This window comes from Salmo salar, chromosome ssa03 (genome assembly GCF_905237065.1).
Source record: "Salmo salar chromosome ssa03, Ssal_v3.1, whole genome shotgun sequence".
In the NCBI taxonomy this organism is placed as follows: domain Eukaryota; kingdom Metazoa; phylum Chordata; class Actinopteri; order Salmoniformes; family Salmonidae; genus Salmo; species Salmo salar.
The window spans coordinates 66,286,512-66,311,665 of record NC_059444.1 but is presented as its reverse complement, the minus strand read 5'-3'; the positions used below and the strand labels follow the sequence as shown (position 1 = coordinate 66,311,665).

The 25,154-nt window shown below is 41.6% G+C and overlaps 3 protein-coding genes and 1 non-coding gene across 8 annotated transcripts; 3 read left to right on the top strand and 1 right to left on the bottom strand.

Moving 5' to 3' along the window:
* Positions 1-3,943: 3,943 nt before the first annotated feature.
* On the bottom strand, positions 3,944-10,331 carry LOC106601232 (galectin-2-like). 2 transcript variants are annotated; one of them, XM_014193274.2, is made up of 6 exons: positions 10,060-10,331; positions 9,757-9,854; positions 5,585-5,680; positions 5,105-5,184; positions 4,497-4,668; positions 3,944-4,219 (listed from the first exon to the last, which is right to left on the bottom strand). In XM_014193274.2, the coding sequence occupies exons 3-6, from the start codon at positions 5,597-5,599 to the stop codon at positions 4,073-4,075; spliced, it is 414 nt and encodes a 137-aa protein (XP_014048749.1). In that variant the 5' UTR covers positions 5,600-5,680; positions 9,757-9,854; positions 10,060-10,331; the 3' UTR covers positions 3,944-4,072. The 2 variants fall into 2 exon arrangements, with proteins under 2 accessions (XP_014048749.1, XP_045571102.1); XM_045715146.1 differs by lacking the exons at positions 9,757-9,854; positions 10,060-10,331 and adding an exon at positions 6,194-6,400.
* pick1 (PRKCA-binding protein) lies at positions 6,996-15,770 on the top strand. Of its 3 annotated transcripts, none has more exons than XM_014193144.2 (13): positions 6,996-7,200; positions 7,876-7,941; positions 9,439-9,550; positions 9,779-9,907; positions 10,879-10,945; positions 11,611-11,700; positions 12,233-12,286; positions 12,379-12,441; positions 12,637-12,770; positions 12,961-13,053; positions 13,181-13,231; positions 13,357-13,501; positions 14,045-15,770. In XM_014193144.2, the coding sequence occupies exons 2-13, from the start codon at positions 7,901-7,903 to the stop codon at positions 14,299-14,301; spliced, it is 1,236 nt and encodes a 411-aa protein (XP_014048619.1). In that variant the 5' UTR covers positions 6,996-7,200; positions 7,876-7,900; the 3' UTR covers positions 14,302-15,770.
* A 3,201-nt stretch (positions 15,771-18,971) lies between these two features.
* Positions 18,972-19,044, top strand: trnar-ccu (transfer RNA arginine (anticodon CCU)). Its single transcript has one exon. It is a non-coding gene; the product is annotated as a tRNA-Arg (tRNA).
* A 910-nt stretch (positions 19,045-19,954) lies between these two features.
* On the top strand, positions 19,955-25,137 carry LOC106601234 (uncharacterized). 2 transcript variants are annotated; one of them, XM_045715145.1, is made up of 7 exons: positions 19,955-20,160; positions 20,243-20,326; positions 20,435-20,576; positions 20,679-20,819; positions 21,910-22,072; positions 22,464-22,628; positions 24,547-25,137. In XM_045715145.1, exons 5-7 carry the CDS (start codon positions 21,979-21,981, stop codon positions 24,852-24,854), a joined length of 567 nt encoding a protein of 188 aa, XP_045571101.1. In that variant the 5' UTR covers positions 19,955-20,160; positions 20,243-20,326; positions 20,435-20,576; positions 20,679-20,819; positions 21,910-21,978; the 3' UTR covers positions 24,855-25,137. The 2 variants fall into 2 exon arrangements, with proteins under 2 accessions (XP_045571101.1, XP_014048751.2); XM_014193276.2 differs by lacking the exons at positions 19,955-20,160; positions 20,243-20,326; positions 20,435-20,576; positions 20,679-20,819 and having other exon boundaries at positions 21,790-22,072.
* The last annotated feature ends 17 nt before the right edge of the window (positions 25,138-25,154 follow it).

The window sequence follows — 25,154 nt, the reverse complement described above, 5'->3', positions numbered from 1 at the left end:
TGCTGGGCTTGCAGAGTTCTGAACTTACCCAGGAGAATCACATAGGTCTACTTGTTCATAAGCAGGGTATCAATGCTGTCCTCTTACTTCTACCATTGGGTCAGCATATTGATGAATTCAAAATGGGAGTGGGGTGGCTGGAAAGAATGCTTGGAGAGAGAGCCCTTGCCTTTACAATAATCGTCTTTACCCACAAGAATGGGCAAGACTTTGGGTTGGGTGATCTAAAGGACAACAATGATCTGATGGATCTCATAGAAATGTGTGGAAATAGGTATCTCACCTGTAAAAAGAGTATGAATGATCCAATCGAGATTTCAACATTACTTGAATAGATAGACCTCATGGTGTCTGAAAATGATCCATGCTGCTACACAGGATACATGTATGATGAAGAGATCAGGAAACGGCAACTGAAAACAGATTGGGGTGACCGATCACAAAGCGAGGAGAAAACTGCATCAGATATGTTCTCAATGCATTTCTTACAGCAGCCGTAGGAGGATTTTCCCCATCTTGACAGGTGGCTCCGTCTACACAAACTTACCCCGATCGTTGATGATACCCAAAAACTGTTTTACGGCCTATATTTCGCATATTAAGAAAGGCAGAGTGTGAATTATACCGTGACATTCGAGGGGGGTCTATTTTTTCAGAGAGCACTCACACCATTTGATAAATGGAAAGAGACATCTGTTACAAAACACCAAAAAGTGTAATGACATTTGGCGATTGTCATTGACCACGTTTACATGCAAATCAAATCAAGCTTTATACAGCACATTTCAGAAATGGAATGAAACGCAATGTGCTTGACAGGAAAAAACTATGAAAATAAAAGCTGCAATATTTACTACACAACAAAGATAAGGTAAAAAACAAAAGAATGACACAAACTGAACAACTACAAAGCACCCTAAGGAAAAGCAAAGCTAAAAAGATAAGTTTTAAGATCTATTTGAAATATGTCCACAGTTTCAGCCCCCCTCGGGTTCTATGGGAGGCTCTCCATGCATCTTGGTCCTAGACTTTGGGGTAGTTAAAAGGACAGTGCCAGAGGACCTGAGGGACCTACTGGGTACATAACTTAAAAGCATGTCTGACATGTATTGGGGTGAACAATCGTGGATTGATTTAAAAACCAAGAGAAGAATCTTACAATTAATTCTAAAACTCACAGGCAGCCAGTGCAGAGACCTTAAAACTGGTGTAATGTGTGCTCTCTGTCTGGTCTTGGTCAGTACCCGTGCTGCAGCATTCTGTATGTTTTGCAGTTGACCAATGGCTTTCTTGGGTAGACCAGACAGGAGAGCATTACTGTAGTCAAGCCTACTTGTAATAAAAGCATGGATGAGTCTCACTGTATCAGCCTGAGAGAGAAACGTCTGCACCTTGGCAATGTTCCTCAGGTGGTAAAAAGCCATTTTGGTCACATTCCTAATGTGTGACTCAAAATGTAGTCCAGAATCGAAAATAACACCAAGATTATTTTACCTGGTGTTTTTTTCTTTATTGCCTGTGAATTCAAATGTGTGGCTAGATTCTCTCTCTGTGCTTTGGCTCCAACAATAAGTATCTTGGTCTTTAACTGGAGGAAGTTATGAGCCAACCAAATATTTAAATCACTAATACAGTCTAATCATTTATCCATGGAGCTAAAATCCTCTGGTGACACAGAAATGTATCTGTGTGTAAGTTGTGTATCGTCTGCGTAGCAGTGAAAATCAATGCTGTGCTTTCTGATAACGCTGCCAAGGGGTAACATATATAAACTGAACAGTATTGGGCCCAAAATCTAAACTTGTGGAACGCCACGTGATATGTATTTTCTCTGAGTTATGTTCACCAAGGGTCACAAAAAACTCTCGACCGGTTAAATAGGTCTAAAACCAATTTAGAACCGGAGAGGCCAACCCACCTCTCCAGTCTGTCATGGTCAACAGCGTCGAATGCAGCACTTAAATCTAAGAGTACAAGGACAGAGAGCTGTTTGGCATCTGTGTTGGCTCTATAATTATTTACTACCTTAACTAAGGCTGTCTCTGTGCTGGGCACAATAACCACATTGGATTTTTTTTTTTTTTAAATACAGTTGACACTTAAAAAAATAATTTAGCTGTTTGAATACCAATTTATCCAGAATTTTGCTTAAGAATGGAAGGTTGGAGATTGGCCAAAAATGGCTAAAAGTTGAAGAATCTAGATTATATTTCTTCAGAAGGGCTTTCACCATAGCAGTTTTTAGTGCACACCAATATCCCGTTATTATTCTGGATACTTAAGTATTCTGTTTTTGAGTTGAGGCATATAAACATCATATCCCATTTACAATAACCCGAAAAGCTTGTATCCCCGTTATGAGAAACCTGGATAAAATGCCTGGGATATGATCATCTTAGACGGAATACTGTGGCATGTAAACATCTTATCCCGTTTACTGTTATTTTTCACAGTCTGTGCAGGCTCACTTTCACATATCATGGGTGTTGTGTGATGTTTTCATCTGATTGCCAAACAAATCACTTCAAAAAGTAGGTTTGATCCACCATAATCATTTCATAATAATTTATTTTGCTGATAATCATACTGCACCGTATTGCCTACTGGCTATTTTCACCCCTAATTTAGACAAGGTTCAATGACAGTTACATGCAAGAAATAGGAACTCATGTCAAAGAAAGCATTTAGAAATTTGAATCGAAGATGAGAAAATATGCATTCAAAAAGGAGTTTACGATTGATCTTTCACTTCATGTGTGTGAGCTTGCAGGAAGTAAGTTAGCAGATTCCCATAGCAAATTCAGAAGCAACAATGATGCCCTTACTTACCTGGAGCAGAAGAGGCCACACTACAACAAGATTTAAGGGACACTGCAAAGGTTCCTCATCTGCAGCTGTGCTTATTGAGTGAATTTGCAACACACTGAAAGAGTCGATTGTACAGGCGGTTTATGACCAGACGGCCATTGACTTGGCTGGAGAAATGCAATTAAGTCACCCACCATTCATTGGAAACAGGTATAACATGGAGAAACATCCTGACATCACTGACGGAGAAGGAGAACTTTGACAAGTTCATGACCTACATTCACAACCCAAGGAAATTTATGAGAGAGAATGTAGAGAAATATATGCTCACAGAAAGGTCCAAAGTCCTTGCCTTGATTGAAGGGAACATAAAAGTTAAAGAGCAGCGTGTGAGCCATGCAGTGCATACAGCAACAAAGACGGTCAAAAACAGGAATGGAGACACCAACATGTGGCTTATTCCAGTGCTCTAAAAGATGAGCTGAAATTTGCCGAAAATCATTTCAGTGATTTCTGTGACATAACTGACTTTGACTTTCTCGAAGAAGAGGTAAGGGAAGGTCTTGCCAACAGAATCATGAGATCAACAGAAGCCTCAGCAATGTGTCACTCCTGGGCATGAAGCAGTTCAGGGAGAGTCCAGATGAGATTCTGATCAAACATTTTTGTGATTGCTGCTGGGTACCGTGTCCCTTCTGTAAAGCCATCTGCACAAACACCATGGAGGGGCACAAACCGAAGGATCACAATGTCCCTTTTCATCGCCCTAAAGGAATCAATGGATGCCACTTCAAAGACACAGTAGAATTTTGGATAGATTTTTGTACAACTTCAGTAACAAGTAATGGCCGGTTTTACCCATCCCATCAATCAGAGGATAAATATATTTTGAAAGAATACTGAAAAGCTGGCTCAGGATTTGCTGATTGGAGCAACACACCAGACCTCTCTGAACTTCCATACTGGAAGTGGTTTGTTTGCCGATTTCAAGAAGATCTGGAAAGGTATTATGACCTAAAATTCCAGGGCAAATAGTTCCATAACCTCATATTACCCTTGTGTTTAGTGTACGTGCGATTGTGAATATTATTGCAACAAATATACCATACTATGGGAAAAAAAAGATAGACTGTGGTCAACCCAGATACATATTTATTATGTCCAACAGTTCACTAATACATATATTAGAACAATGATTTGATGAATGTCATTGCTCCTGTCCTAACCCATTGCTCTAACTAAATCACCCCTCATATATTGGGGTCTAGTAGATTTTGAACGAAGTAAGCTTGAGGTCTCCTTTGATACGAATGTAGGTAATGATGTCTAGGCCTTCACGATTGGGGAACTGGATCTCCTGTCCATCAGGCATCTCCACTTCAAACATGTCGCCCGTCAGCTTCAGCACAATCTTGAGAGGGAGAAACCCCATTTGTTTACATCATTAGTGTTGTAGCACATTCACCCTTATACCCACATGGCCAATTGCAACGAACAAGCTAGACTAAGCACTGTGCAGTGCATTAGCGCTAGTTTCCTTAAAACGATACAAGCAGGAGATTACATGGACATAGGCCTTATTTGTTTCTGTTATATTGAACACCTGAAACATTATGCCCAAGATTCTCAATTTTTATAGTCAGGACCAAACCCCCCTCCCTCCATATTTTCAACCTCAATTTTCACACCTTGAATGTAGAACCCCTTTGGAGTGGATTGTGGATCTCTCTCTTCTCATCACCCCAGCAGCCGGCAATCTTTGAGTTGCACACGAGCACAGTACCGTCAGTGTCATCATTGAAGCGTGGGTTAAAGTGCAGTGCCAGGTCATCTTCATCACAGCCCAGGTCGATCTGGAACCTGGATATGGGAAAAAGGAAATCACATCCTTCCAGAAACCCTAATACATGTCTGTCTAAGATTAATTGATTTCACACATACAGTATACCAAAACAAAACCATTCTCTGGTCCGTCCTCTCCTCTTTTGAGCAATAATTTGTAAAACTGGCAGTTTATTTATTTTTTTATGCATAAATTAATCTTATGGGTCCCTCTGTGTGATATAAACACAAAAAAACAGTTAAATGCAGCTCCCGAGTGGTGCAGACACTGCATCTCAGAACCCGGTTCGAATCTAGGCTGCATCACATCCGGCTGTGATTGGGAGTCCCATAGGGCGGCGCACAATTGGCCCAGTGTCGTCCAGGTTTGGCCGTCATTGTAAATAAGAATTTGTTCTTAACTGACTTGCCTAGTTAAATTAAAAAATAAAAACATATTTTTTTTTAAATGTACCTCTCAGCCTCATCCATAATCCTCCCCTGTACTTTGAACTGGTCTCCAGCTCTCAGCTCCACATGCTTCAGCTCAAGTTCCTATGAAGAACCATATAATTAAATTGAGTGCTTTTGAACATAAGGTAAAAGGGATTTTGTATTTTAGTATGCCATGTTGGGTTATAAAATATTTAATGACTGACTTTTAATAATCATTGGAATCACAATGTACAGTGCATGCATAGATTACTTTTTCAACAATGACCAAGTTGTCAAAACATAAGAGTCAAGGGCCTGACCGTTTAAATTAATTCACTCAGCAACACATATGAGTGCAGTAAGCATGTAGGCCACTATGGCTGAGTTTACACAGGCAGCCCAATTCTGATCTTTTTCCACAAAAGATAAGATTTGGCTGCCTGTATAAACACAGCCTCTTCAGTAAGTAACTGTGTGGGATAAAAGTATCAGCACATGCATGAAAGTTAATGAGACTTACCATTGGCATTGCCATGTTGTCACTGGTGGTGAAAGCGGCCCTGAATCTGGTTTGAGTTGCAAGACGGACTGGGATCGGACAAGATAACCTTATTTCCTGAGATACAGAGAGTAAAATGTTCGTTGCAAGTTTGAACTATCCTTTTATGTGCACAACCCTCCTCACACAGGTCTCTCACTGATTAGCATGATAATGAGGCGTGCTTAATGATGATTCAATAAATAAATACAAATTACTCTCTCACTCACACCCTGATACTAAGTTATGAGAAGAAGCTTGGTGGCAGACTGGCAGTGAAGATAGTTGCCTACTAAACTGATGCTTTTACTCACATTGAAAAGCCTGATATTTGATCAAAGTCACTCTGATCAGTAATCAACTGTGTAGTGCTGCACTGTATATTATAAACTGGGTGGTTTGAGCCCTGAATGCTGATTGGCTGACAGCTGCTAGTGGTACTGTAATGACAGTGTTTAAAGTAAATGACTGCCCAGTGAAAAATCTCACTTTAAAAGCTCATGTTGTGTTAACTCATACCCAAATAATGTTATCAACTCATCTTTTACTCATATTTTGTGGCAAAAGCATACATTTCAGAAAAAAACTCACTTCAAACACCACCTTAAAGTTGTACCTCAAACAGACCGTTTCAAAAATGCTTGATATTTCCACATATAACGTGATGTCACGTTTTTGGCCGAGACATCTCATTGGTTCATTGGCTGAGCTGGCCATTAAGTCGTTTACTTGTCATTAATATTTTTAACGACTGGTATACGCCCACAGCATTCTGTTGTTTCAAACACAGAAAAGCGGCTTTTTAACATAATATTTTTTTTTGAAGGAAATAACAATTTAAATAATATTGTAATTAATTATAGGTCATATTTAATAGAAATCTGGAAACATTGGACAGTTAAAGTGCATGATCTACCCTTAACAAATACAACAATGAATAGATTTTATGAATCAACAGTATATTCAGATATATGTGCTGGGAAAGTGTGACTACGTCCCTAGCCTATCAACATTTTAGTCTTTGAATGGTCTTCCAAGTGCAAAACACACAAAAACGCAATTGAAAATCTTTTAGAAGGGCATCAGGTAGAATAAGTAGATGAATCCACAAGTACAATTTTATACATATCTTAAATGACAGCGTGTTCATGAATTTGAGGATATAATATTGAAATCCAGTCCAAAACAGTATGGTCCTTGCTATCTGGAATTCTTGGGACCTCCCTACCCCATTGAAGTAGAAACGTTAAATGGTTAAGGTAAGGGTTAAGGATTATGGTTAGGGTAGGGGTTAAGGTACGGGTGGGACGTCCCAAGGGTTCAGGATAGCGCTGTTTTGCATTTTACTTTTTAATTAAAAAAAAATATCTATGGGGAAAGAGGAAAAAGAAATCAGTGACAGTTTCCGCCAAATTCCCGGAAGTTACGAGGACAAGTAAACAGAATCTTCTTTTTGACAGAGGAATAAACTGTGAAGTGGTCCGAAGAAATACATAATAATCTAAAATAAAATGTACATTTAAATAAACATTCCCCAGGGGCATGAGATAAACGTTTGTGTTAAGATAACAACGCGGGTGTCATCAACTGTGTCGGAGGTAAATGGCTGGCCAGTGGCCACCTTTCTTTTTTTATCATGCTCATTTGCAATATACATACTGCTGACAGCTGCCAACATTAGGTAGCTTAGCTAGCAAGTAAGGTAACAATTATTTAGGGAGGTGGCTAGAAACGGTGCAGCGGTCCAAGGCACTGCATCGCTGTGCTAGAGGCGTCACTACAGACCCTGGTTCGACTCCAGGCAGTATCACAACCGGCCGTGATTGGGAGTCCCATAGGGCGTCGCACAATTGGCCCAGCGTCGTTAGGGTTTGTCCGGGGTAGGCCGTCATTGTAAATAAGAACTTGTTCTTAACTGACTTGCCTGGTTAAATAAAAGCCTAACTCGGCTTGAACCAGGACCGACTAGCTGTGCTTGTGGAGACGACGATCTCGTCATATTCATCGTCTACTAAAGCCCAGGTACTGGTTCAAGCTAGGCTCAGCTATCTACCGTTGGCTTCATCATTAACTGACTAACTAATTCCAAAAAATTTTGCCAGCAAATAAAGGAAAGCTTTCTAGTTATATTTGTTGCCCACATATTCTGTTACACTTACTGTGGCAACCTTAACCTGTGATGGAATTTTGTGTGACGTAACTAGTTAATATTTTTTTGAATGTCTTTATAGACTAAGAATAATCAATGTCATTCTTGTTTTCCTCTTAGCCAGATTATACAGTATAAACAGTCCTGGAATGTTCACAGACATGGACTATGAGTTGGAGGAGGACAAACTGTAAGTAAATATGATTTGCATCCTTTTCATGTTCTACATGTAAAAAAAGTGAAATCAGGTTTTTAGAAATGTTTGCATATATATATTCAGACCCTTTGCCATGAGACTCAAAATTGAGCTCAGGTGCATCCTGTTTCCAGTGATCATTCTTGAGATGTTTCTACAACTTGGAGTCCACCTGTGGTAAATTCAATTGATTGGACATCATTTGGAAAGGCACACACTTGTCTATACAAGGTCCCACAGTTGACAGTGCATGGCTGAGCAAAAACCAAGCCATGAGGTTGAAGGAATTGTCTGTAGAGCTTCGAGACAGGATTGTGTCAAGACAGAGATCTGGAGAAGGGTACCAAAAAATGTCTGCAGCATTGAAGGTCCCCAACAACAGTTGCATCCATCATTCTTATATGGAAGAAGTTTGGAACCACCAAGACTCTTCCTAGAGCTGGCCGCCTGGCCAAACTGACCAAGAACCCGACGGTCACGCTGACAGAGCTCCAGAGTTCCTCTGTGAACATGGGAGAACCTTCCAGAAGGACAACCATCTCTGCAGCACTCCACCAATCAGGCTTTTATGCTAGAGTGGCTTGACTGAAGCCATTCCTCCAGTAAAAGGCACATGACAGTCTGCTTGGAGTTTGCCAAAAGGCACCTAAAGAAATCTGACCATGAGAAACAAGATTCTCTAGTCTGATGAAACCAAGATTGAACTCTTTGGCCTGAATGCCAAGCATCACATCTGGGGGGAACCAGGCACTGCTCATCACCTGGCCAATACTATCCCTACGGTGAAGCATGGTGGTGGCAGCATCATGCTTTGGGGATGTTTTTCAGTAGCAGGGACTCGGAGACTAGTCAGGATCAAGGGTAAGATGAACGGAGCAAAGTACAGAGAGATCCTTGATGAAAACCTGCTCCAGAGCACTCAGGACCTCAGACTCGTGCGACGGTTCACCTTGAGAACAATGACCCAAAGCACACAGCCAAGACAACGCAGGAGTGGCTTCGGGACAAGTCTCAATGTCCTTGAGTGGCCCAGCCAGAGCCCAGACTTGAACCTGATCAAACATCTCTTGAGAGACCTGAAAATAATGGGAGAAACTCCCCAAATACAGGTGTGCCAAGCTTGTAGCGTCATACTCAAGAAGACTTGAGGCTGTAATCGCTGCCGAAGGTGCTTCATCAAAGTACTGAGTAAAGGGTCTGAATACTTATGTAAATGTAATATTTCCGGGGGGGGGGGGGTTATTATGCATTTGCCAAAATTTCTAATAACCTGTTTTTGCTTTGCCATTATGGGGGTTTTGTGTGTAGATTGATGAAGGAAACAAATTATTTAATACATAAGGCTGTAATGTGGAAAAAGTGAAGGGGTCTGAATACTTTCCAAATGCACTGTACATCTCATCTAATTGGCTTTGACAGCGCTTGCTTTCCAAAATCATATTGTAGATACTAGACAATGTATTTAAAAGATCTCCAATTATTCTTCAACAGGGGGATCCCTACAGTCCCTGGGACTATATCCCTGAAAAAGGATGCTCAGAACCTGATAGGGATCAGCATCGGGGGTGGGGCGCAGTACTGTCCCTGTCTCTACATTGTACAGGTATTATGTACCTCTATACTGTACCTCAGTCCAATAGAGCGGTTTTTTGGTTCAGTAGCTATGTATCCAGAGTGTTAACTAAATCAGAAACATTAGATTATAGATGCATTGTATAAACCATTTTCTTGAACTTTCTTAAAGCAGTTTGTTTTAAAGCTCTGAGCTCTTATGGCTTGGTTTTTGTAATTATTGGATATATTCTTTACCTGTAACTGGGATCTCTGTCAGGTCTTTGACAACACCCCTGCTGCTCTGGAGGGGACTCTGGCGGCTGGCGATGAGATCACAGGAGTGAACGGCAAACCTGTGAAGGGCAAGACAAAGGTGGAGGTGGCAAAGATGATTCAGGCTGTCCAGGTACAATAAGAGGGCTTGGAATCAGCTTTTCAATCAATTTTGGTTTGATACAGCAAAAGACTACAAACCAGTTAGTGTATTTCCTCTAGTTATTTTTTTGTTAGCCAACACAACCCAAACCATGTACCAACACTGACAAGACTAACACTTACCAGTAGATACAAATAAAGTCCAAAGCCACAGTATTTGATTCTGTGTTTTTTAGCGGTAAGTTACCAGTCAGTCTGAAAAGGGCTGCGGTCACTATTAGACGTTAAATAATAGGGACACCTCAGATCGCTCAGCGGAGTTAGTGAGAACAGGACGATAACCAGGAGTTTGGGCCCTCACGTCACCAGTGTGGAGTGGCAATGTTGTTTTTAAATCCATTGTGATGACACAGGAAGCTATGCGAGTTCAATGACTACCCCACCATGGTCTGTGCTCAGGATTAGAGAGATGAGGAGAGATGCTCCACTGTCTCTATAAAGGATTAGTATGTGCCATTGTTGCCCTTAAGCTTCGCTGACTCTTTCATTTTTTTTGCATGCTATGCCCACTGAGTTGAAATTGTCACAGTGGTATTTATTGATATTACTTGCAAACTTTGTGCAGTTTTATCAGAGGATCTGTAATTCATATGTTTCTACACTTGCAGAATCACCTTTGTTTGGCTTAAATACTGCTATATTGTGCAGTCTTGTCCTTATTTGCAGACACACTTTGTACACATGGATTGTTTTGCAGCACCTGGTTGACTATGACCTGCCTGTAAGCGAGTCCCCAGACTAACCAGGGGAGAAAGCCAATGTTGGGTAGATCTAGCAATACTGTATTGCCTGGGGGAACTCCATAGGCTATATATTTTAGTTTGAGTAATATGACCCCTGGGAGAAGTGTCGATGTGGATTTGATTAATGGTTTTTATTATACTGAGATGGTGTTTTGAGTGACTGTCTTATCTCTTCCATGCATTCCTCTTGTCTTTGCAGGGAGAAGCAACGATCCACTACAACAAGCTGCAGGCTGACCCCAAACAGGGGAAGTCACTGGACATAGGTAACAGACGCAGAATACATCTCTAACATATACAGGTAATTGACAAAATAAAGGAAACACCAACATAGTGTCTTAATAGGACGTTGAGCCATCACAAGCCGCTAGAACAGATTCAATTCCTCCTTGGCATAGATTCTACAAGTGTCTGGAACTCTACTGGAGGGATGCGACACCATTCTTCCACAAGAAATTTGGTGATTTGTTGATGGTGGTAGAAAACGCTGTCTCAGGCGCCACTCCAGAATCTTCCATAAGTGTTCAATGGGGTTGAGATCGGGTGACTGGCACGGCCGTGGCATATCGTGAAACATCAGCAAATTGAGCAGTCTTCGTCACTGAAGCTCTTGTCAAACTTGCCCCAACAATCATCCCTCTTGCAAAGTCACTAAGATCTCTTCTAGCCATGGTAGCCAAAATATTGGGCAACTGGGCCTGCCCAGCATTTTTATACATGACCCTAAGCATGACGGGATATTAATTCCACAACTGTGTGGAAGCACCTGCGTTCAATATGCAGTACAATGTATCGCTCATTTACTCAAGTGTTTCCTTTGTTGGCAGTTTCCCATATATGGATAGAGTACCATTCTTACTCACCAGACCGGCAGATGCTACCATCATAGTATGTTTTTACATTGTGGTGTGTGTTATCTGGTGTGTTTTAGTGCTGAAGAAGGTGAAGCACCGCCTGGTGGAGAACATGAGCTCTGGTACAGCTGACGCTCTGGGGCTCAGCAGAGCCATACTCTGCAATGGTGAGACTGGGACAAAACACACTGTCCATCCATCTGGCCATGTTATAGATTTCTATTATTTCTGACTTTATTTTCCTCATTGCATACACTTGAAGCCAATTACAGTCAATTGAAGCCAATTTAGTTGACATCACCCTTAAGATACTGGCCCTGTCCGAATAACTATACCAGCATACTACATACTTAAACTGCATACTCATTTCGGCATTTGATCTCGTAGAATTCACTTGTCTTTTCTGACTCACGAAGTTTGACAAAAGCTGATAATCAGATAAATTGACGCTCAGTTCCAAAATGAACGAATGGTGGGAGTTAACGCAATCACGCAGTAGATGTCTCGTTTGAGGTACTATTTAAAATATGTCACAACTTTTTTTCAGATACTATCTAGTATGCTAGTATGGGTATTCGGACACGGCCACTGCATAAGCTCTGTGCAATCTCATGATGACTGATATCATCTGAGAGGACCGGAGAGGGGCACTATGCTACTACTGTAAGTGTCCTCATACTAGGCCCATTTCTTTTTCAGATGGTCTGGTGAAGAGACTGGAGGAGTTGGAGAAAACAGCAGAGCTGTACAAAGGTGTTTTTTAAATGATTGTAATGTTATTATGTCTGACATTCTCCAAACGTTCTCCCTTCTTCATGCACTACTGTCCTTGTTTGTCTCTACAGGCCTGATGGAGCACACGAAAAGACTGCTCAGAGCCTTCTTTGAACTCTCTCAGACACACAGAGGTGAGTTACCACACCTTGAAACTACACAAACGTTATGTTAAACTACAGATCTAGACACAAGATAACCATGTACTATGATCATACTCCAGCTCCCTCACACTGAAAGTGAACAGGTTTGTATTTACAGTAATTTGTTGCATGCCATGAGACTGGATGATGTTTGATTGTTCCACTCTCTGCCTGGACGACCCTCAGCGTTTGGAGATGTGTTCTCTGTGATCGGGGTACGGGAGCCTCAGGCTGCAGCCAGTGAGGCCTTTGTGAAGTTTGCTGAGGCCCATCGCAACATGGAGAAGTACGGTATCCAGCTGCTAAAGACCATCAAGCCAGTGAGTAGTAGAAGAAATTAACAAACAGTCATATCAATACACAAACCATTAATAGGATTCATATGCCAACACCCCAACAGCTTGCATTCAATCCTGCATATACCTAGATTAGATAATGTACATCCCACACATCCATATATATATTGGGAATCAATTAATCATGTTCCTCTCTCTGTCTCCTGTTTTGTAGATGCTCCATGACCTGAACACCTACCTTCATAAGGCTATACCAGACACCAAGCTCACCATCCGCAAATACCTGGATGTCAAATTTGAGTACTTGGTAAGAGCAGACCCCTTATTCAAAATGTCAACATTGATCAACTAAAAACAGGGTCTGAACTGTACCGACGCGTTTATTTCTAATGTGTTAGTCATTGGCGTAAAGGTTCACCCATTTTGTGTTCCAGTCTTACTGTCTGAAAGTGAAGGAGATGGACGATGAAGAGTACAGCTGCATTGTGAGTACCTTACTTCCTATGCCTGTAGTCCATACAGAAACACTGATATATCATTGAGTAACAAACTGGATCTCTGTAGCGTGTTTGTAATTTAGTTTTTCTTATATACCTGTGTGTTTCCTTAGGCGATGGGAGAGCCCATGTATCGCGTCGGTACCGGGAACTACGAGTACCGGCTTGTGCTGCGGTGTCGACAGGAGGCCCGTACTCGGTTCGCCAAGATGAGAAAGGATGTGCTGGAGAAGATTGAGCTACTGGACCAGAAACATGGTTTGTTCTCTCTCTGTGTCTGTCTACCTAGGAGAATCATCCTCTCCATTAACGCTCTGTCCTGTAATAAGTGGACAGAGTATCTCTCCAAACAGTCGCTCTTTGTTTGCCCATTACTAATGGATATAAAAGCCTTCCCACTGGGCAAAAACTGGGTATATCAATGTTGTTTCCACATGGAAAACTGATTGGATTTGCAAAATCATCAACGCAATGGAATTTTGTATTTTTTTCACCCAACTTTATAATAATTATTTTAATTTGTTGAATTCAAGTTAGTTGAAACCTCAATCAAATGTAAATGAAAACTAGACGTTGAACTGACATCTGTGCCCAGTGTGGGTCAATTTTATCCAATGAATGATCAGTCCCTCTCTCCCTGCTTCACGATATACTAATGTATCAGGCTGAGCGTTTCTCGGCACAGATGGCCTACTAATTGTAAACAACTCTTTCTTTGACCTCTACACTGCTAGGAAATACCAGATCTGTCTAAAGTATGGTATAAAGGTAGGGTGCGTGTTAACATCCTTTTCCCTTCAGTCCAGGACATCGTGTTCCAGCTGCAGCGTTTTGTGTCAGGCATGTCGCGCTACTACGACGAGTGCTATGCCGTGCTGAAGGATGCTGACGTTTTCCCCATCGAGGTGGACCTCTCCCGCACAATGATCAACTACGGCAGCCAGTCATGCTCCTTCACAGAAGAAGAGGAGGAGGAGGGAGGTGGAAGTGAAGAACAGGATGGGGGTGCTGGCAAGCAGGCTGAGAACGGCGCTGAAAAACTGATTGATGATTTTTGAGAGTTAATATGATTGTTTTCTGAAGCAAAGTTCCGCCTACGTCTACCAACTGCCACTCTGCATTTATTTAGCAATGATTAGTTAAATATGTGGAAATGGTCAGCAAAGTCATCACAATGGAAAATACTACTGTGAATTGCTGCTATTCAACTGTACTGGAACTAACTATTGCAACCTACTGTAACCAATACCATTTCCACAACTGACAGCCATCACTGTAACTAACTTTGTGGCGCTTGAATCGATTCAATGGGTTTTTTCTGGGTCAGTTTATTCTGCAAGTTTATTTCTAGTTCTTACCAAACACGCATATCAGATTGGTGGATGATATTTCCCTAAAAAATGTTATATCGTTGCTAAATGAGTGCAGCATAGTATGTTACAGAATGATTGGGCAAAGTGTATTTATATCTACAGGTTGTAGGAGGTGCTGATGCTTCAGTTTAGGCGTGTATATATGTTTGGGGTGCCTTCAGTCTCATTTGAATCATATGTGAACAGATGAGTCTATTCTCAACAAGTGGCCAGTCCTGTGTCTTGATGAGATGACAGCGGTTAAATGCTGTTCCCAATAAAATGATGTAGTCATTTGGGGCGAGCACATGATTAAGAGAGATCAATAACCAGGGCTGGCCACAGACCAAAATGGGACTCATTTTCCATTGACACAAGCCCTGATGTTACAAGTTTAACAGTCCCACTCAATATTTTGCATTCTATCTGCACTGAACCACATGACATTTTAATGGGGTAGCTGAACATAGTAGTGAGGTACAAATCACTTGTAAAGGATGAGTGTGCAAGGGCAAGGTTCAGCCCGAACAGCATTTTAAACTGTATGAAGGAACCTCGGTCAAATTAAATGTTATAATTCCACTGTGTTTTTTGTTACTTGTCTTTTTCTGTCATTGTAAAGGATTTCTCTGTCTCGCTGCTGCACCCGATGCTAGATTCTCAGCCCCACTACAGTTTAATAATCATAAAACAAGTGCAGTAGAGGGCTGTGTTGTTTCAAATTGGAATGTATTTAATCAAAGGGACCTTTGTTGTCTTATGTTTTGATTTGTCAACTACTGAACTGTATTGATTTTGTGCTGAAGCTTTAATCTGGTTACATTGCTACTCTTGCTCAGTTCCACAAACAAAGTGAACCTTGAACATTATACCAATTTGATATTTTTGTGTAAATTCTTTTTATTTTGCTCTATGCTTCATGTATTATTCAAATACAGTATGTGTCCATTGTGAAAACCATGGGCTCATAAAGGATTTACAATATAAAAATATACCGGAATTTACATTGCTGGAGCTTCCAGAATGTCTTATTTTATGAAGATATTGAATGTTTTTATTTCTTATGGGTGTTTTACTCTTGTGTTGAGCTCTTCTGTCTTTGTTTATGTTACATGTTGTGTGGCAGAAGGATACATGAATTATTCAGATTTAATTAAAGTTTCTGCAAAAAAACATTTGGTAACCATTCTGTGTGTTATTAAGATACAAAATATAACTGGATTGTTTGGATCACATGTGACATTCTTTGCACGCTTTGAGGATAACACAGTGCCCCCGACGCAGCCCGCTACCAAGGACTGTGGGCTCTCCTTCTCCGTGGCCGACGTGAGTAAAACATTTACAGTGGCTTGCGAAAGTATTCACCCTTGGCATTTATCCTATTTTGTTGCCTTACAACCTGGAATTTAAAAAAAAGTGGGAGTTTGTATCATTTGATTTACACAACATGCCTACCACTTTGAAGATGCTAAATATTTTTTCTTGTGAAACAAATAAGAAATAAGACAAAATAAAATAATTAAAAACTTGAGCATGCATAACTATTCACCCTCCCCAAAGTCAATACTTTGTAGAGCCACCTTTTGCAGCAATTACAGCTGCAAGTCTCTTGAGGTATGTCTCTATAAGCTTGGCACATCTAGCCACTGGGATTTTTGCCCATTCTTAAAGACAAAACTGCTCCAGTTCCTTCAAGGTGGATGGGTTCCGCTGGTGTACAGCAATCTAAGTCATACCACAAATTCTCAATTGGATTGAGGTCTGGGCTTTGACTAGGCCATTCCAAGACATTTAAATGTTTCCCCTTAAACCACTCGAGTGTTGCTTTAACAGTAAGCTTAGGGTCATTGTCCTGCTGGAAGGTGAACCTCTGTCCCAGTCTCAAATCTCTGGAAGACTGAAACATGTTTCCCCTCAAGAATTCCCCTGTTTTTAGCGCCATCCATCATTCCTTCAATTCTGACCAGTTTGCCAGTCCCTGCTGATGAAAATCATCAGATGGTGTTCTCAGGGTGATGAGAGGTGTTGGATTTGCACCAGACATATCACCTCAACCTTACCTGCCACCCTAAACCCACTTCAATTTGCTTACCGCCCCAATAGATCCACAGTTGATGCAATCGCCATCACTCTGCACACTGCCCTATCCCATCTGGACAAGAGGAATACCTATGTAAGAATGTTGTTTATTGATTATAGCTCAGCATTCAACACCATAGTACCCTCCAAGCTCATCATTAAGCTCGAGGCCCTGGGTCTGGACTTCCTGAGGGGCCGCCCCAGGTGGTGAAGGTAGGAAACATCACCTCCGCTCCGCTGATCCTCAACACCGGAGCCCCACAATGGTGCGTGCTTAGCCCCTCCTGTACTCCCTGTTCACCCATGACTGTGTGGCCAAGCACCCCTCGAGAACTCAATCATCAAGACTGCAGACGACACAACATTTGTAGGCTTGAATACCAACGATGACGAGATAGCATACAGGGAGGAGGTGAGGGCTCTGGTAGTGTGATGCCTGGAAAACAACCTCTCACTCAATGTCAACAAAACAAAGGAGATGATCGTGGACTTCAGGAAACAGCAGAGGGTGCACCCCCTATCTACATCGACGGGACCGCAGTGGTGAAGGAGGCACAACAGAGCCTCTTCAACCTCAGGAGGCTAAAGAAATTTGGCTTGTCACCTAAAACCCTCACAAACGTTTACAGATACACAATTGAAAGCATCCTGTCGGGCTGTATCACCGCCTGGTACGGAAACTGCACCGCCTGCAACAGCAAGGGTGGGGCTGTGCTTTGGCAAAGTGGGTGGGGTTATATCCTGCCTGTTTGGCCCTGTCCAGGGGTATTGTCGGATGGGGCCACAGTGTCTCCCAACCCCTCCTGTATCAGCCTCCAGTGTTTATGCTGCAGTAGTTTATGTGTCGGGGGGCTAGGGTCAGTCTGTTATATCTGGAGTATTTCACCTGTCTTATCCGGTGTCCTGTGTGAATTTAAGTATGCTCTCTCTAATTCTCTTCTTTCTTTCTTTCTTTCTTTCTTTCTTTCTTTCTTTCTTTCTTTCTTTCTTTCTTTCTTTCTTTCTTTCTTTCTTTCTTTCTTTCTTTCTCAGAGGACCTGAGCCCTAGGGCCATGCCTCAGGACTACCTGGCCTGATGAATCCTTGCTGTCCCCAGTCCACCTGGCCGTGCTGCTGCTCCAGTTTCAACTGTTCTGCCTGCGGCTATGGAACCCTGACCTGTTCACCGGATGAGCTACCTGTCCCAGACCTGCTGTTTCAACTCTAGAGACAGCAGGAGCGGTAGAGATGCTCTGAATGATCGACTATGAAAAGCCAACTGACATTTACTCCTGAGGTGCTGACCTGTTGCACCCTCGACAACCACTGTGATTATTATTATTTGACCCTGCTGGTCATCTATGAACATTTGAACATCTTGGCCATGTTCTGTTATAATCTTCACCCGGCACAGCCAGAAGAGGACTGGCTGGAGTTTTTCCTAGCCACCGTGCTTCTACACCTGCATTGCTTGCTGTTTGGGGTTTTAGACTGGGTTTCTATACAGCACTTTTAGATATCAGCTGATGTAAGAAGGGCTTTATAAATAAATTTGATTTGGTGCGGTCTGCCCAACCCATCACCGGGGGCAAACTACCCGCCCTCCAGGACACCTACAGCGCCTGGTGTCACAGGAAGGCTAAAAAGAGCATCAAGGACATCAACCACCCGAGCCACTGCCTGTTCACCCCGCTATCATCCAGAAGGCGAGGTCAGTACAGGTGCATCAAAGCTGGGACCGAGAGACTGAAAAACAGCTGTCTCAAGGCCATCCGACTGTTAAACAGCCATCACTAGCACAATAGAGGCTGCTGCCTATAGGCATAGACTAGAAAACACTGGCCACTTTAAGGAATGGAACACTAGTCACTTTAATAATATTTACATGTCTTGCATTACTCATATATGTACTGTATTCTATCCTTCTACGGTATCTTAGTCACTTAATAATGTTTACATATCTTGAATTACTCATCTCATATGTATATTCTGTGTTCTATACTATTCTACTGTATTTTAGTCCGTTCTGCTCTGACATTGCTTGGCCATATATGTATATAGTTTTAATTAATTCCTACTTAGATTTGTGTGTATTGGGTATATGTTGTGTAGTTTGTTAGATATCACTTGTTAGATATTACTGCACTGTTGGAGCTAGAAGCGCAAGCATTTCGTTACACCCGCAATAACATCTACTAATCACGTGTATGTGACCAATACATTTTGATTTGATGCTATGCTGTACGTAAACGAATAAACGACGTAAACGAATTACTCCAAATTTAAAAGGACACGCCCCCGCCTGTTTGCTCGCACGCGCCCCAGTGGCCTAATGGATAAGGCACTGGCCTCCTAAGCCAGGGATTGTGGGTTCGAGTCCCATCTGGGGTGGATTGTTCTTTTGCGTCAATTTCAACTAACTTTTTAAATCAAATTAACGAATAATTGTCTTTTGTTGAATTCATATAACAACATTCCAACCTTGTTTAGCACTATCTAATCCAATTGTGGTATAATTCCACTATTTTTTTCCGTTTGCGTAGTTTCAATAGGGAACTTTTATTTTGAATGCAAATAACTGATTCCACTATTGTTTCTTATGCTAATATTGTTCAAAACACGTTTGTGATAAATTCCCCACCGGCTCCACCAATAATGAAACTATAAATTTGAACCAGACTTTCAGTTCCCCACTGTTTTTATTTTGTGAATAGTGTGATTTATTCAGATAACATTCATATCTGTAAATCACGCATTTAAAATCTGTATTTTCTTCGAACAGAAATGAAGAGGCTGTGTCTTTTGTTTTTTTCTATGTTGCTGCGACTTTCGCCAGTAAGTGGAACATTGTTGCCGAAGTTATTTTGTGAGCTGTATTTGATTACACACAGCGAATGCGTGTATACATGTAGACTAGACGAAATAGGCTGACATCTCAGATAGTGAAACTTACAGTGAAATGTACAGGGTTGTACTGTGGTCGAGACAATTTGTTCCATTAAATGCAGAAATGAATCCATTTAAATCAATGATAAACCCAGGAATTTACAAAGCTCACATCGTGTTTTTATAATGATTAATTTCATGTTTTTTTAAATGTAATTTTACTTTTTGTCTATCCTGCACAAATGGAGCTAGAAACATAAGCATTTCGCTGCACCTGCGATAACATCTGTAAATATGTGTACACGGCCAATACATTTTTATTTGATAATGTCAATAGAAAGAAATACTCTGTAATGTTTCTCTTGAAAGTTGACATGTGTATATTGCCTGCTTTACAGAGTTCAAAGCAGCCACAGTGTACTGGGATGCTACACATAAGGCTGTCCAACTGAAAGAAGGAGTGATAGAAAAAGAGGGGGATGCATATGGATACCTCAATGACAGCCTCTCTCAAACGGGATGGAGTGTACTGGAGATCCGTGCAGGGTATGGGGAGACCCTTGAGCATGACGAGGTAACCTACTTCCTTGCGGGATACCTAGAGGGCTTACTCACTGCACCGTAAGTGGCTTGGGCATTGTTGCATGTCAATTCAATTTCTGATCGACGTTGTCATGTTTAATCTTATTTTGTTTTTCATCAGGCAAATGATTAGTCACTACGCCAACATGTATCCCCAGCTGATCAAGGACCCTGAAGTTTTAGGTCAAGTGGAGCGCTTCATGGTGTGAGTGTTTTTTCTCCTCAGGGATGATGGCCAATAACCATAGTGAAAAGCCAGATCAGATCCGCATCCTGTCCTTTGAGGGTTTTGAAATGTGCTCTGCTCTATCAGGAAGCAGGACTCGTGGACCAGGGAGCAGGTGAAACTGAACAGGAGCACTGATCCTCTGTGGCACCACACCGGCTTCATAGTGGCCCAGATGGACGGACTTCGGGCGGGGGTCGCACACTGGGCCAAGAAACAAGGGAAAGAGGTGCGCTGATATCTAGGAATGGATCAATAGATTCATGGATCATCATTCAGTGGCACAATGTGATCTCTAACCTCTTTCTGACTGGTGTCTCCCCCACTTTAGCCTCTGTCCCTGTTTGCTGTCCAGTTCCTGAATGCGGTGGGAGATCTGCTGGACCTGATTCCAGCCCTCGTCCCTGGCACTGAGCCACCTCTCGGACATTTCAAATTACCCGGAATGGGCCGCTGCTCTGCCCTCATTAAGGTTAGAGGTCATTCTGCTCTTGCTGTTGAGAGATTTATTCTAGACAGATCATTAGTGATATCAAATAGTGTGGATCTGTTCTTGACTTACATCAGTCTTGTGTAGAACTCAATATGGTTTTCCCTCTATCCATTACAATCAATGAAGAGTTGCCTATGGGGTTAGGGTAATGGAGGAGGGAGGTTAATGCAGATATACTATCATCTTTATTTACAGTCCAATATAGTAAATCAGCCTCGGGGGGGAAATGCTGCAATAATGATCAAGCTTCAAGGAATTCTTATTTTATCTGTGTTTTGTCAATAGCCTACCTACTTTTTTCTTCATGCACTCCGTTGACCTATGTCTTGGACATTGACTAAGAGTTGCTGCTGTACCGCTGTCATTTAGACATATTTTGAAACACGCTGAATCAATGTAGAAAATGACTGAAGCCTGGTTTGTTCGGTGCCAAGTACTATCTTTTTAAATTCAGGTCAATGATTCAGTACCCTTTGTATTATAATCAAATCCTGACCTTGAAACTAATTACAATCATGTTGTCATATGTTGAATTCACTATATGATAATATCAATGCAATTCTCAGGGCTCTTAATCTCATGTTTGTTGCATGGCCTGCTGCTACGGTGGGTGTTTCTATTTTTATACATGGAAGAATATCTTTGAACTTTGTACTTGTTTGATGTCTTGGAAAGCTGCACTTCAGAAATGTATTTTCTATGATCGTTGTTAATACATTTGAACAGTGCCCATAACTTTCATATCTTTATTCACTTTTATGTGCACCCTCAGCTGAACACATCTTATCCAGTCAAATATGACTTTTTCTGGTTTAAGTTTGATTCTCTCTCTCTCTCTCTCTCTCTCTCTCTCTCTCTCTCTCTCTCTCTCTCTCTCTCTCTCTCTCTCTCGGGACACATTGGTGATTCATCCTTTCCTACAAAAGGAAGAACTGAAACGTCTGTTGAGGGACTCTTCCCCTCCGTTGCCCTTTCTTTCCCCTCATGTCTTTCTCTCTGTCTGGTCCAAATGGTTTCACTGTATGTTATTCTCTGGCTCTCTCTCTCACACACACACACACACACACAGCTCCATGAGGACAGAGTGAGGCAGCAGGTTTCTCTAGTATGGGCATTAATTACATGACCAGGCATCAACATGGCAAAGAAGACCTGTAATCCGGGCACAACGTGGGACAAACTGCTCATCACCTGTGTCAGCTTGACAAGGCCTCAGCCAAAGGCAACCACAGGTGAGTTTCACTGCTCTGGTTTGTCTACGGGCTCTATTCAATCCGTATCGTGGAAATTCAACATTACAGCGTGATTGGAATTTAAAGACAATGTGCTCACTTTAGCAGAGACTGCATTCAATGTAAACGCTGCAGATGTCGGCGCAATAGGAAGTGACCTTTACATTTCTACAGCGATACAGATTGAATAGAGCCCTAATCTTGGTTGTCCTCACTTATTGTCTGCAAGTGCTTCTTTTAGGAAAAATGTTTATTTAACTGGCTTCTCTATAGTATGGCATTGATATGGAGCTATATATCCTCCCCATTGTCTTAGCGATGGATGCAGCATAGTCACTGATAAGCAGCATTGATACAGTATTATGGGGACTTTGTCATACTTTTCCACCAGAATCCCCACCTGTAAAATGGAGTAGCGATGTTCCTCCCCAGTACGACCCGGCAGTGAGTCCAGCTGTCTGGATATCAGTGGTAGTCGTAGTGAACGTCTCCATCCTGGCAATGTTTCTATGGTTCATCATATACAAAATGCAGACAAGGCGCAATCACACTGCAGGTAAGGAATGCCATTGAGGCTAATGGAGAATGTGTATTTTTCAGTGCTTTCATTTGAGTGAAGTGGGCTTGAAGACAAATGAAGCATGAAGCTCCTCTAGTTTCTGTTCCCCTGTGATAGGCTCTCTGGGGACTGCCCTACTGTCTATTTTACTCTTAACATGCATCCGTTGGTTTTTGAGGACCAAAAAAGTATTCTTCACACCCAATGACCTCACACACTCATACTTACACACACACAAATAAACACCCAAATGGCAGCAGTTTCAACTACATGCGAGTACACCACTGAATGGTAATGAGATTACTAGGTTATCTCCATTACATTCAGGGATAAATGCCCTGAATACCAGCCCTCATTTACATCCCTCCTGCTCACAGTTCGCTCTGTGTTGAGCTAGATAGAAGACATAGAACAACCATTTAACTTAACAATGTTTGGAATTGGGTGACAGGTAGAGGGCCGGCATTTAAAAAAAAGTATTATTTAACCTTTATTTAACTAGGCAAGTCAGTTAAGAAGACATTCTTATTTACAATGACGGCCTAGGAACAGTGGGTTAACTGCCTTGTTCAGGGGCAGAACGACATATTTTTACATTGTCAGCTCGGGGATTCGATTTTGCAACTTTTCGGTTACTAGTCCAACGCTCTTACCACTTGGCTACCTGCTGCCCCATTGTTGTATATACATTACCATTCCATTGATTGTGGTCACTTAGAAATGTCCTTGTTTTTGAAAGAAAAGCAACATTTTTTGTCCATATAAAATTGATCAGAAATATAGTGTAGACATTGTTAATGTTGTAAATGACTATTGTAGCTGGAAATGGCAGATTTATTTTTATGGAATATCTACATAGGCGTACAGCAGCGCATCATCAGCAACCATCACTCCTGTGTTCAAACGGCACGTTGTGTTAGCTAATCCAAGTTTATAATTTTAAAAGGCTAACTGATCATTTTAAAACCCTTTTGCAATTATTCTAGCACAGCTGGAAACTTAAAGAAGCAATAAAACTGTCCTTCTTTTGACTAGAGCATCAGCATTTGTGGGTTTTATTACAGGCTCAAAATGGCCAGAAACAAAGACCTTTCTTCTGAAACTCGTCAGTCTATTCTTGTTCTGAGAAATGCGAGAAACTGTAGATCTCTTACAACGCTGTGTACTACTCCCTTCACAGAACAGCGCAAACTGGCACTAACCAGAATAGAAAGAGGAGTGCCAGATTGCGCTGTTCTGTGAAGGGAGTAGTGCACAGCGTTGTACGTTTCTTGGCAATTTCTCACATGGAATAGCCTTCATTTCTCAGAACAAGAATAGACTGACGAGTTTCATAAGAAAATTCTTTGTTTCTGGCCATTTTGAGCCTGTAATTGAACCCACAAATGCTGATGCTCCAGATACTCAACTAGTCTAAAGAAGTCCAGTTTTATTGCTGCTTTAGCTGTGCTAACATAATTGCAAAAGGGTTTTCTAATGATCAATTAGCCTTTTAAAATGATAAACTTGGATTAGCTAACACAACGTGCCATTGGAACACGAGTGATGGTTGCTGATAATGGGCCTCTGTTCGCCTATGTTGATATTCCAGAAAACAATATGCCGTTTTCAGCTACAATAGTCATTTACAACATTAACAATATCTACACTGTATATCTGATCAATTTGATGTTATTGTTATGGACAAAAGATTTGCTTTTCTTTCAAAAACAAGGACATTTCTAAGCGACCCCGAACTTTTGAAAGGTAGTGTATATATTAATTTAGCTTTTCCGAGAGAACATTCTTCTTAACTCTATCCAATTGCTGCCAATTATTCTATGATTCAGATTAGAAGTATAGGCCTTCTTTATCATGTTGATGTAGATTTCTCTTTAGGAAGAATAATGCTGGGTGATGCTTGTTTCTACTCCAGGTGAACCAGAGGCAGGACTTAACCCTCCAGCTAAAGCCCTGCCACCTGTGGAGGGAGACTGTACAGCAGCCGTGGTACAGAGAGAGGAGGAGGCCCCTCCAGCCTGTCCTCAGCTGAACGCTGGGCCCCAAACATGCTTCAGGCAGGAGGTGTCCACCTACAGCGGTGCTTCAGGGTGTGGCTCTCTTGGGGAGGTCGGTGGCATGTTCATGTGCAATGGTCTGAGGGAGCATTGGATCCCACTTCCTGCCACTGAGCTGGGGGATGCTGCTTTGGTGACCACCAAGACTGTGCAATGCTCCGACTGAGAGGACATCATTTTGACATATAAAAAACCACATGGCCATTGTCAAGCAAAAGGACTTGTTCTTTACAGTATTGTTGGTACAGTATAATCATTTACATGTAAAAACATACATTTGAGATGGTGTAGGCATAAAGACAAGCCTGTAAGCCTATACTGTGGGAGACAACTATGTACTTGTGTTTCTATACTTAAATATTGTCAAGACAATAAGACAAATCTGAGTAGATTGGGTTAATTCCAATAATAACACGGCTGTTATAGGATATTTCTATTTTAACTCTTATTATGTGTAGATTTTTCT

Coding starts and splice junctions, on each gene's coding strand:
- LOC106601232 (XM_045715146.1), bottom strand. CDS start 6,319: ATGGCCAGCTCAGCCAATGAACCAATGAGATGTCTCGGCCAAAAACGT. Junction 5,185..5,584: donor ACAACATGGCAATGCCAATG/GTAAGTCTCATT, acceptor GGTTCTTCATAG/GAACTTGAGCTGAAGCATGT. Junction 4,669..5,104: donor ATTATGGATGAGGCTGAGAG/GTACATTTAAAA, acceptor TCCCATATCCAG/GTTCCAGATCGACCTGGGCT.
- pick1 (XM_014193144.2), top strand. CDS start 7,901: ATGTTCACAGACATGGACTATGAGTTGGAGGAGGACAAACT. Junction 12,287..12,378: donor AACAGCAGAGCTGTACAAAG/GTGTTTTTTAAA, acceptor TTGTCTCTACAG/GCCTGATGGAGCACACGAAA. Junction 13,502..14,044: donor GCTACTGGACCAGAAACATG/GTTTGTTCTCTC, acceptor TTTTCCCTTCAG/TCCAGGACATCGTGTTCCAG.
- LOC106601234 (XM_045715145.1), top strand. CDS start 21,979: ATGGCAAAGAAGACCTGTAATCCGGGCACAACGTGGGACAAACTGCTC. Junction 22,073..22,463: donor TCAGCCAAAGGCAACCACAG/GTGAGTTTCACT, acceptor CTTTTCCACCAG/AATCCCCACCTGTAAAATGG. Junction 22,629..24,546: donor AAGGCGCAATCACACTGCAG/GTAAGGAATGCC, acceptor TTTCTACTCCAG/GTGAACCAGAGGCAGGACTT.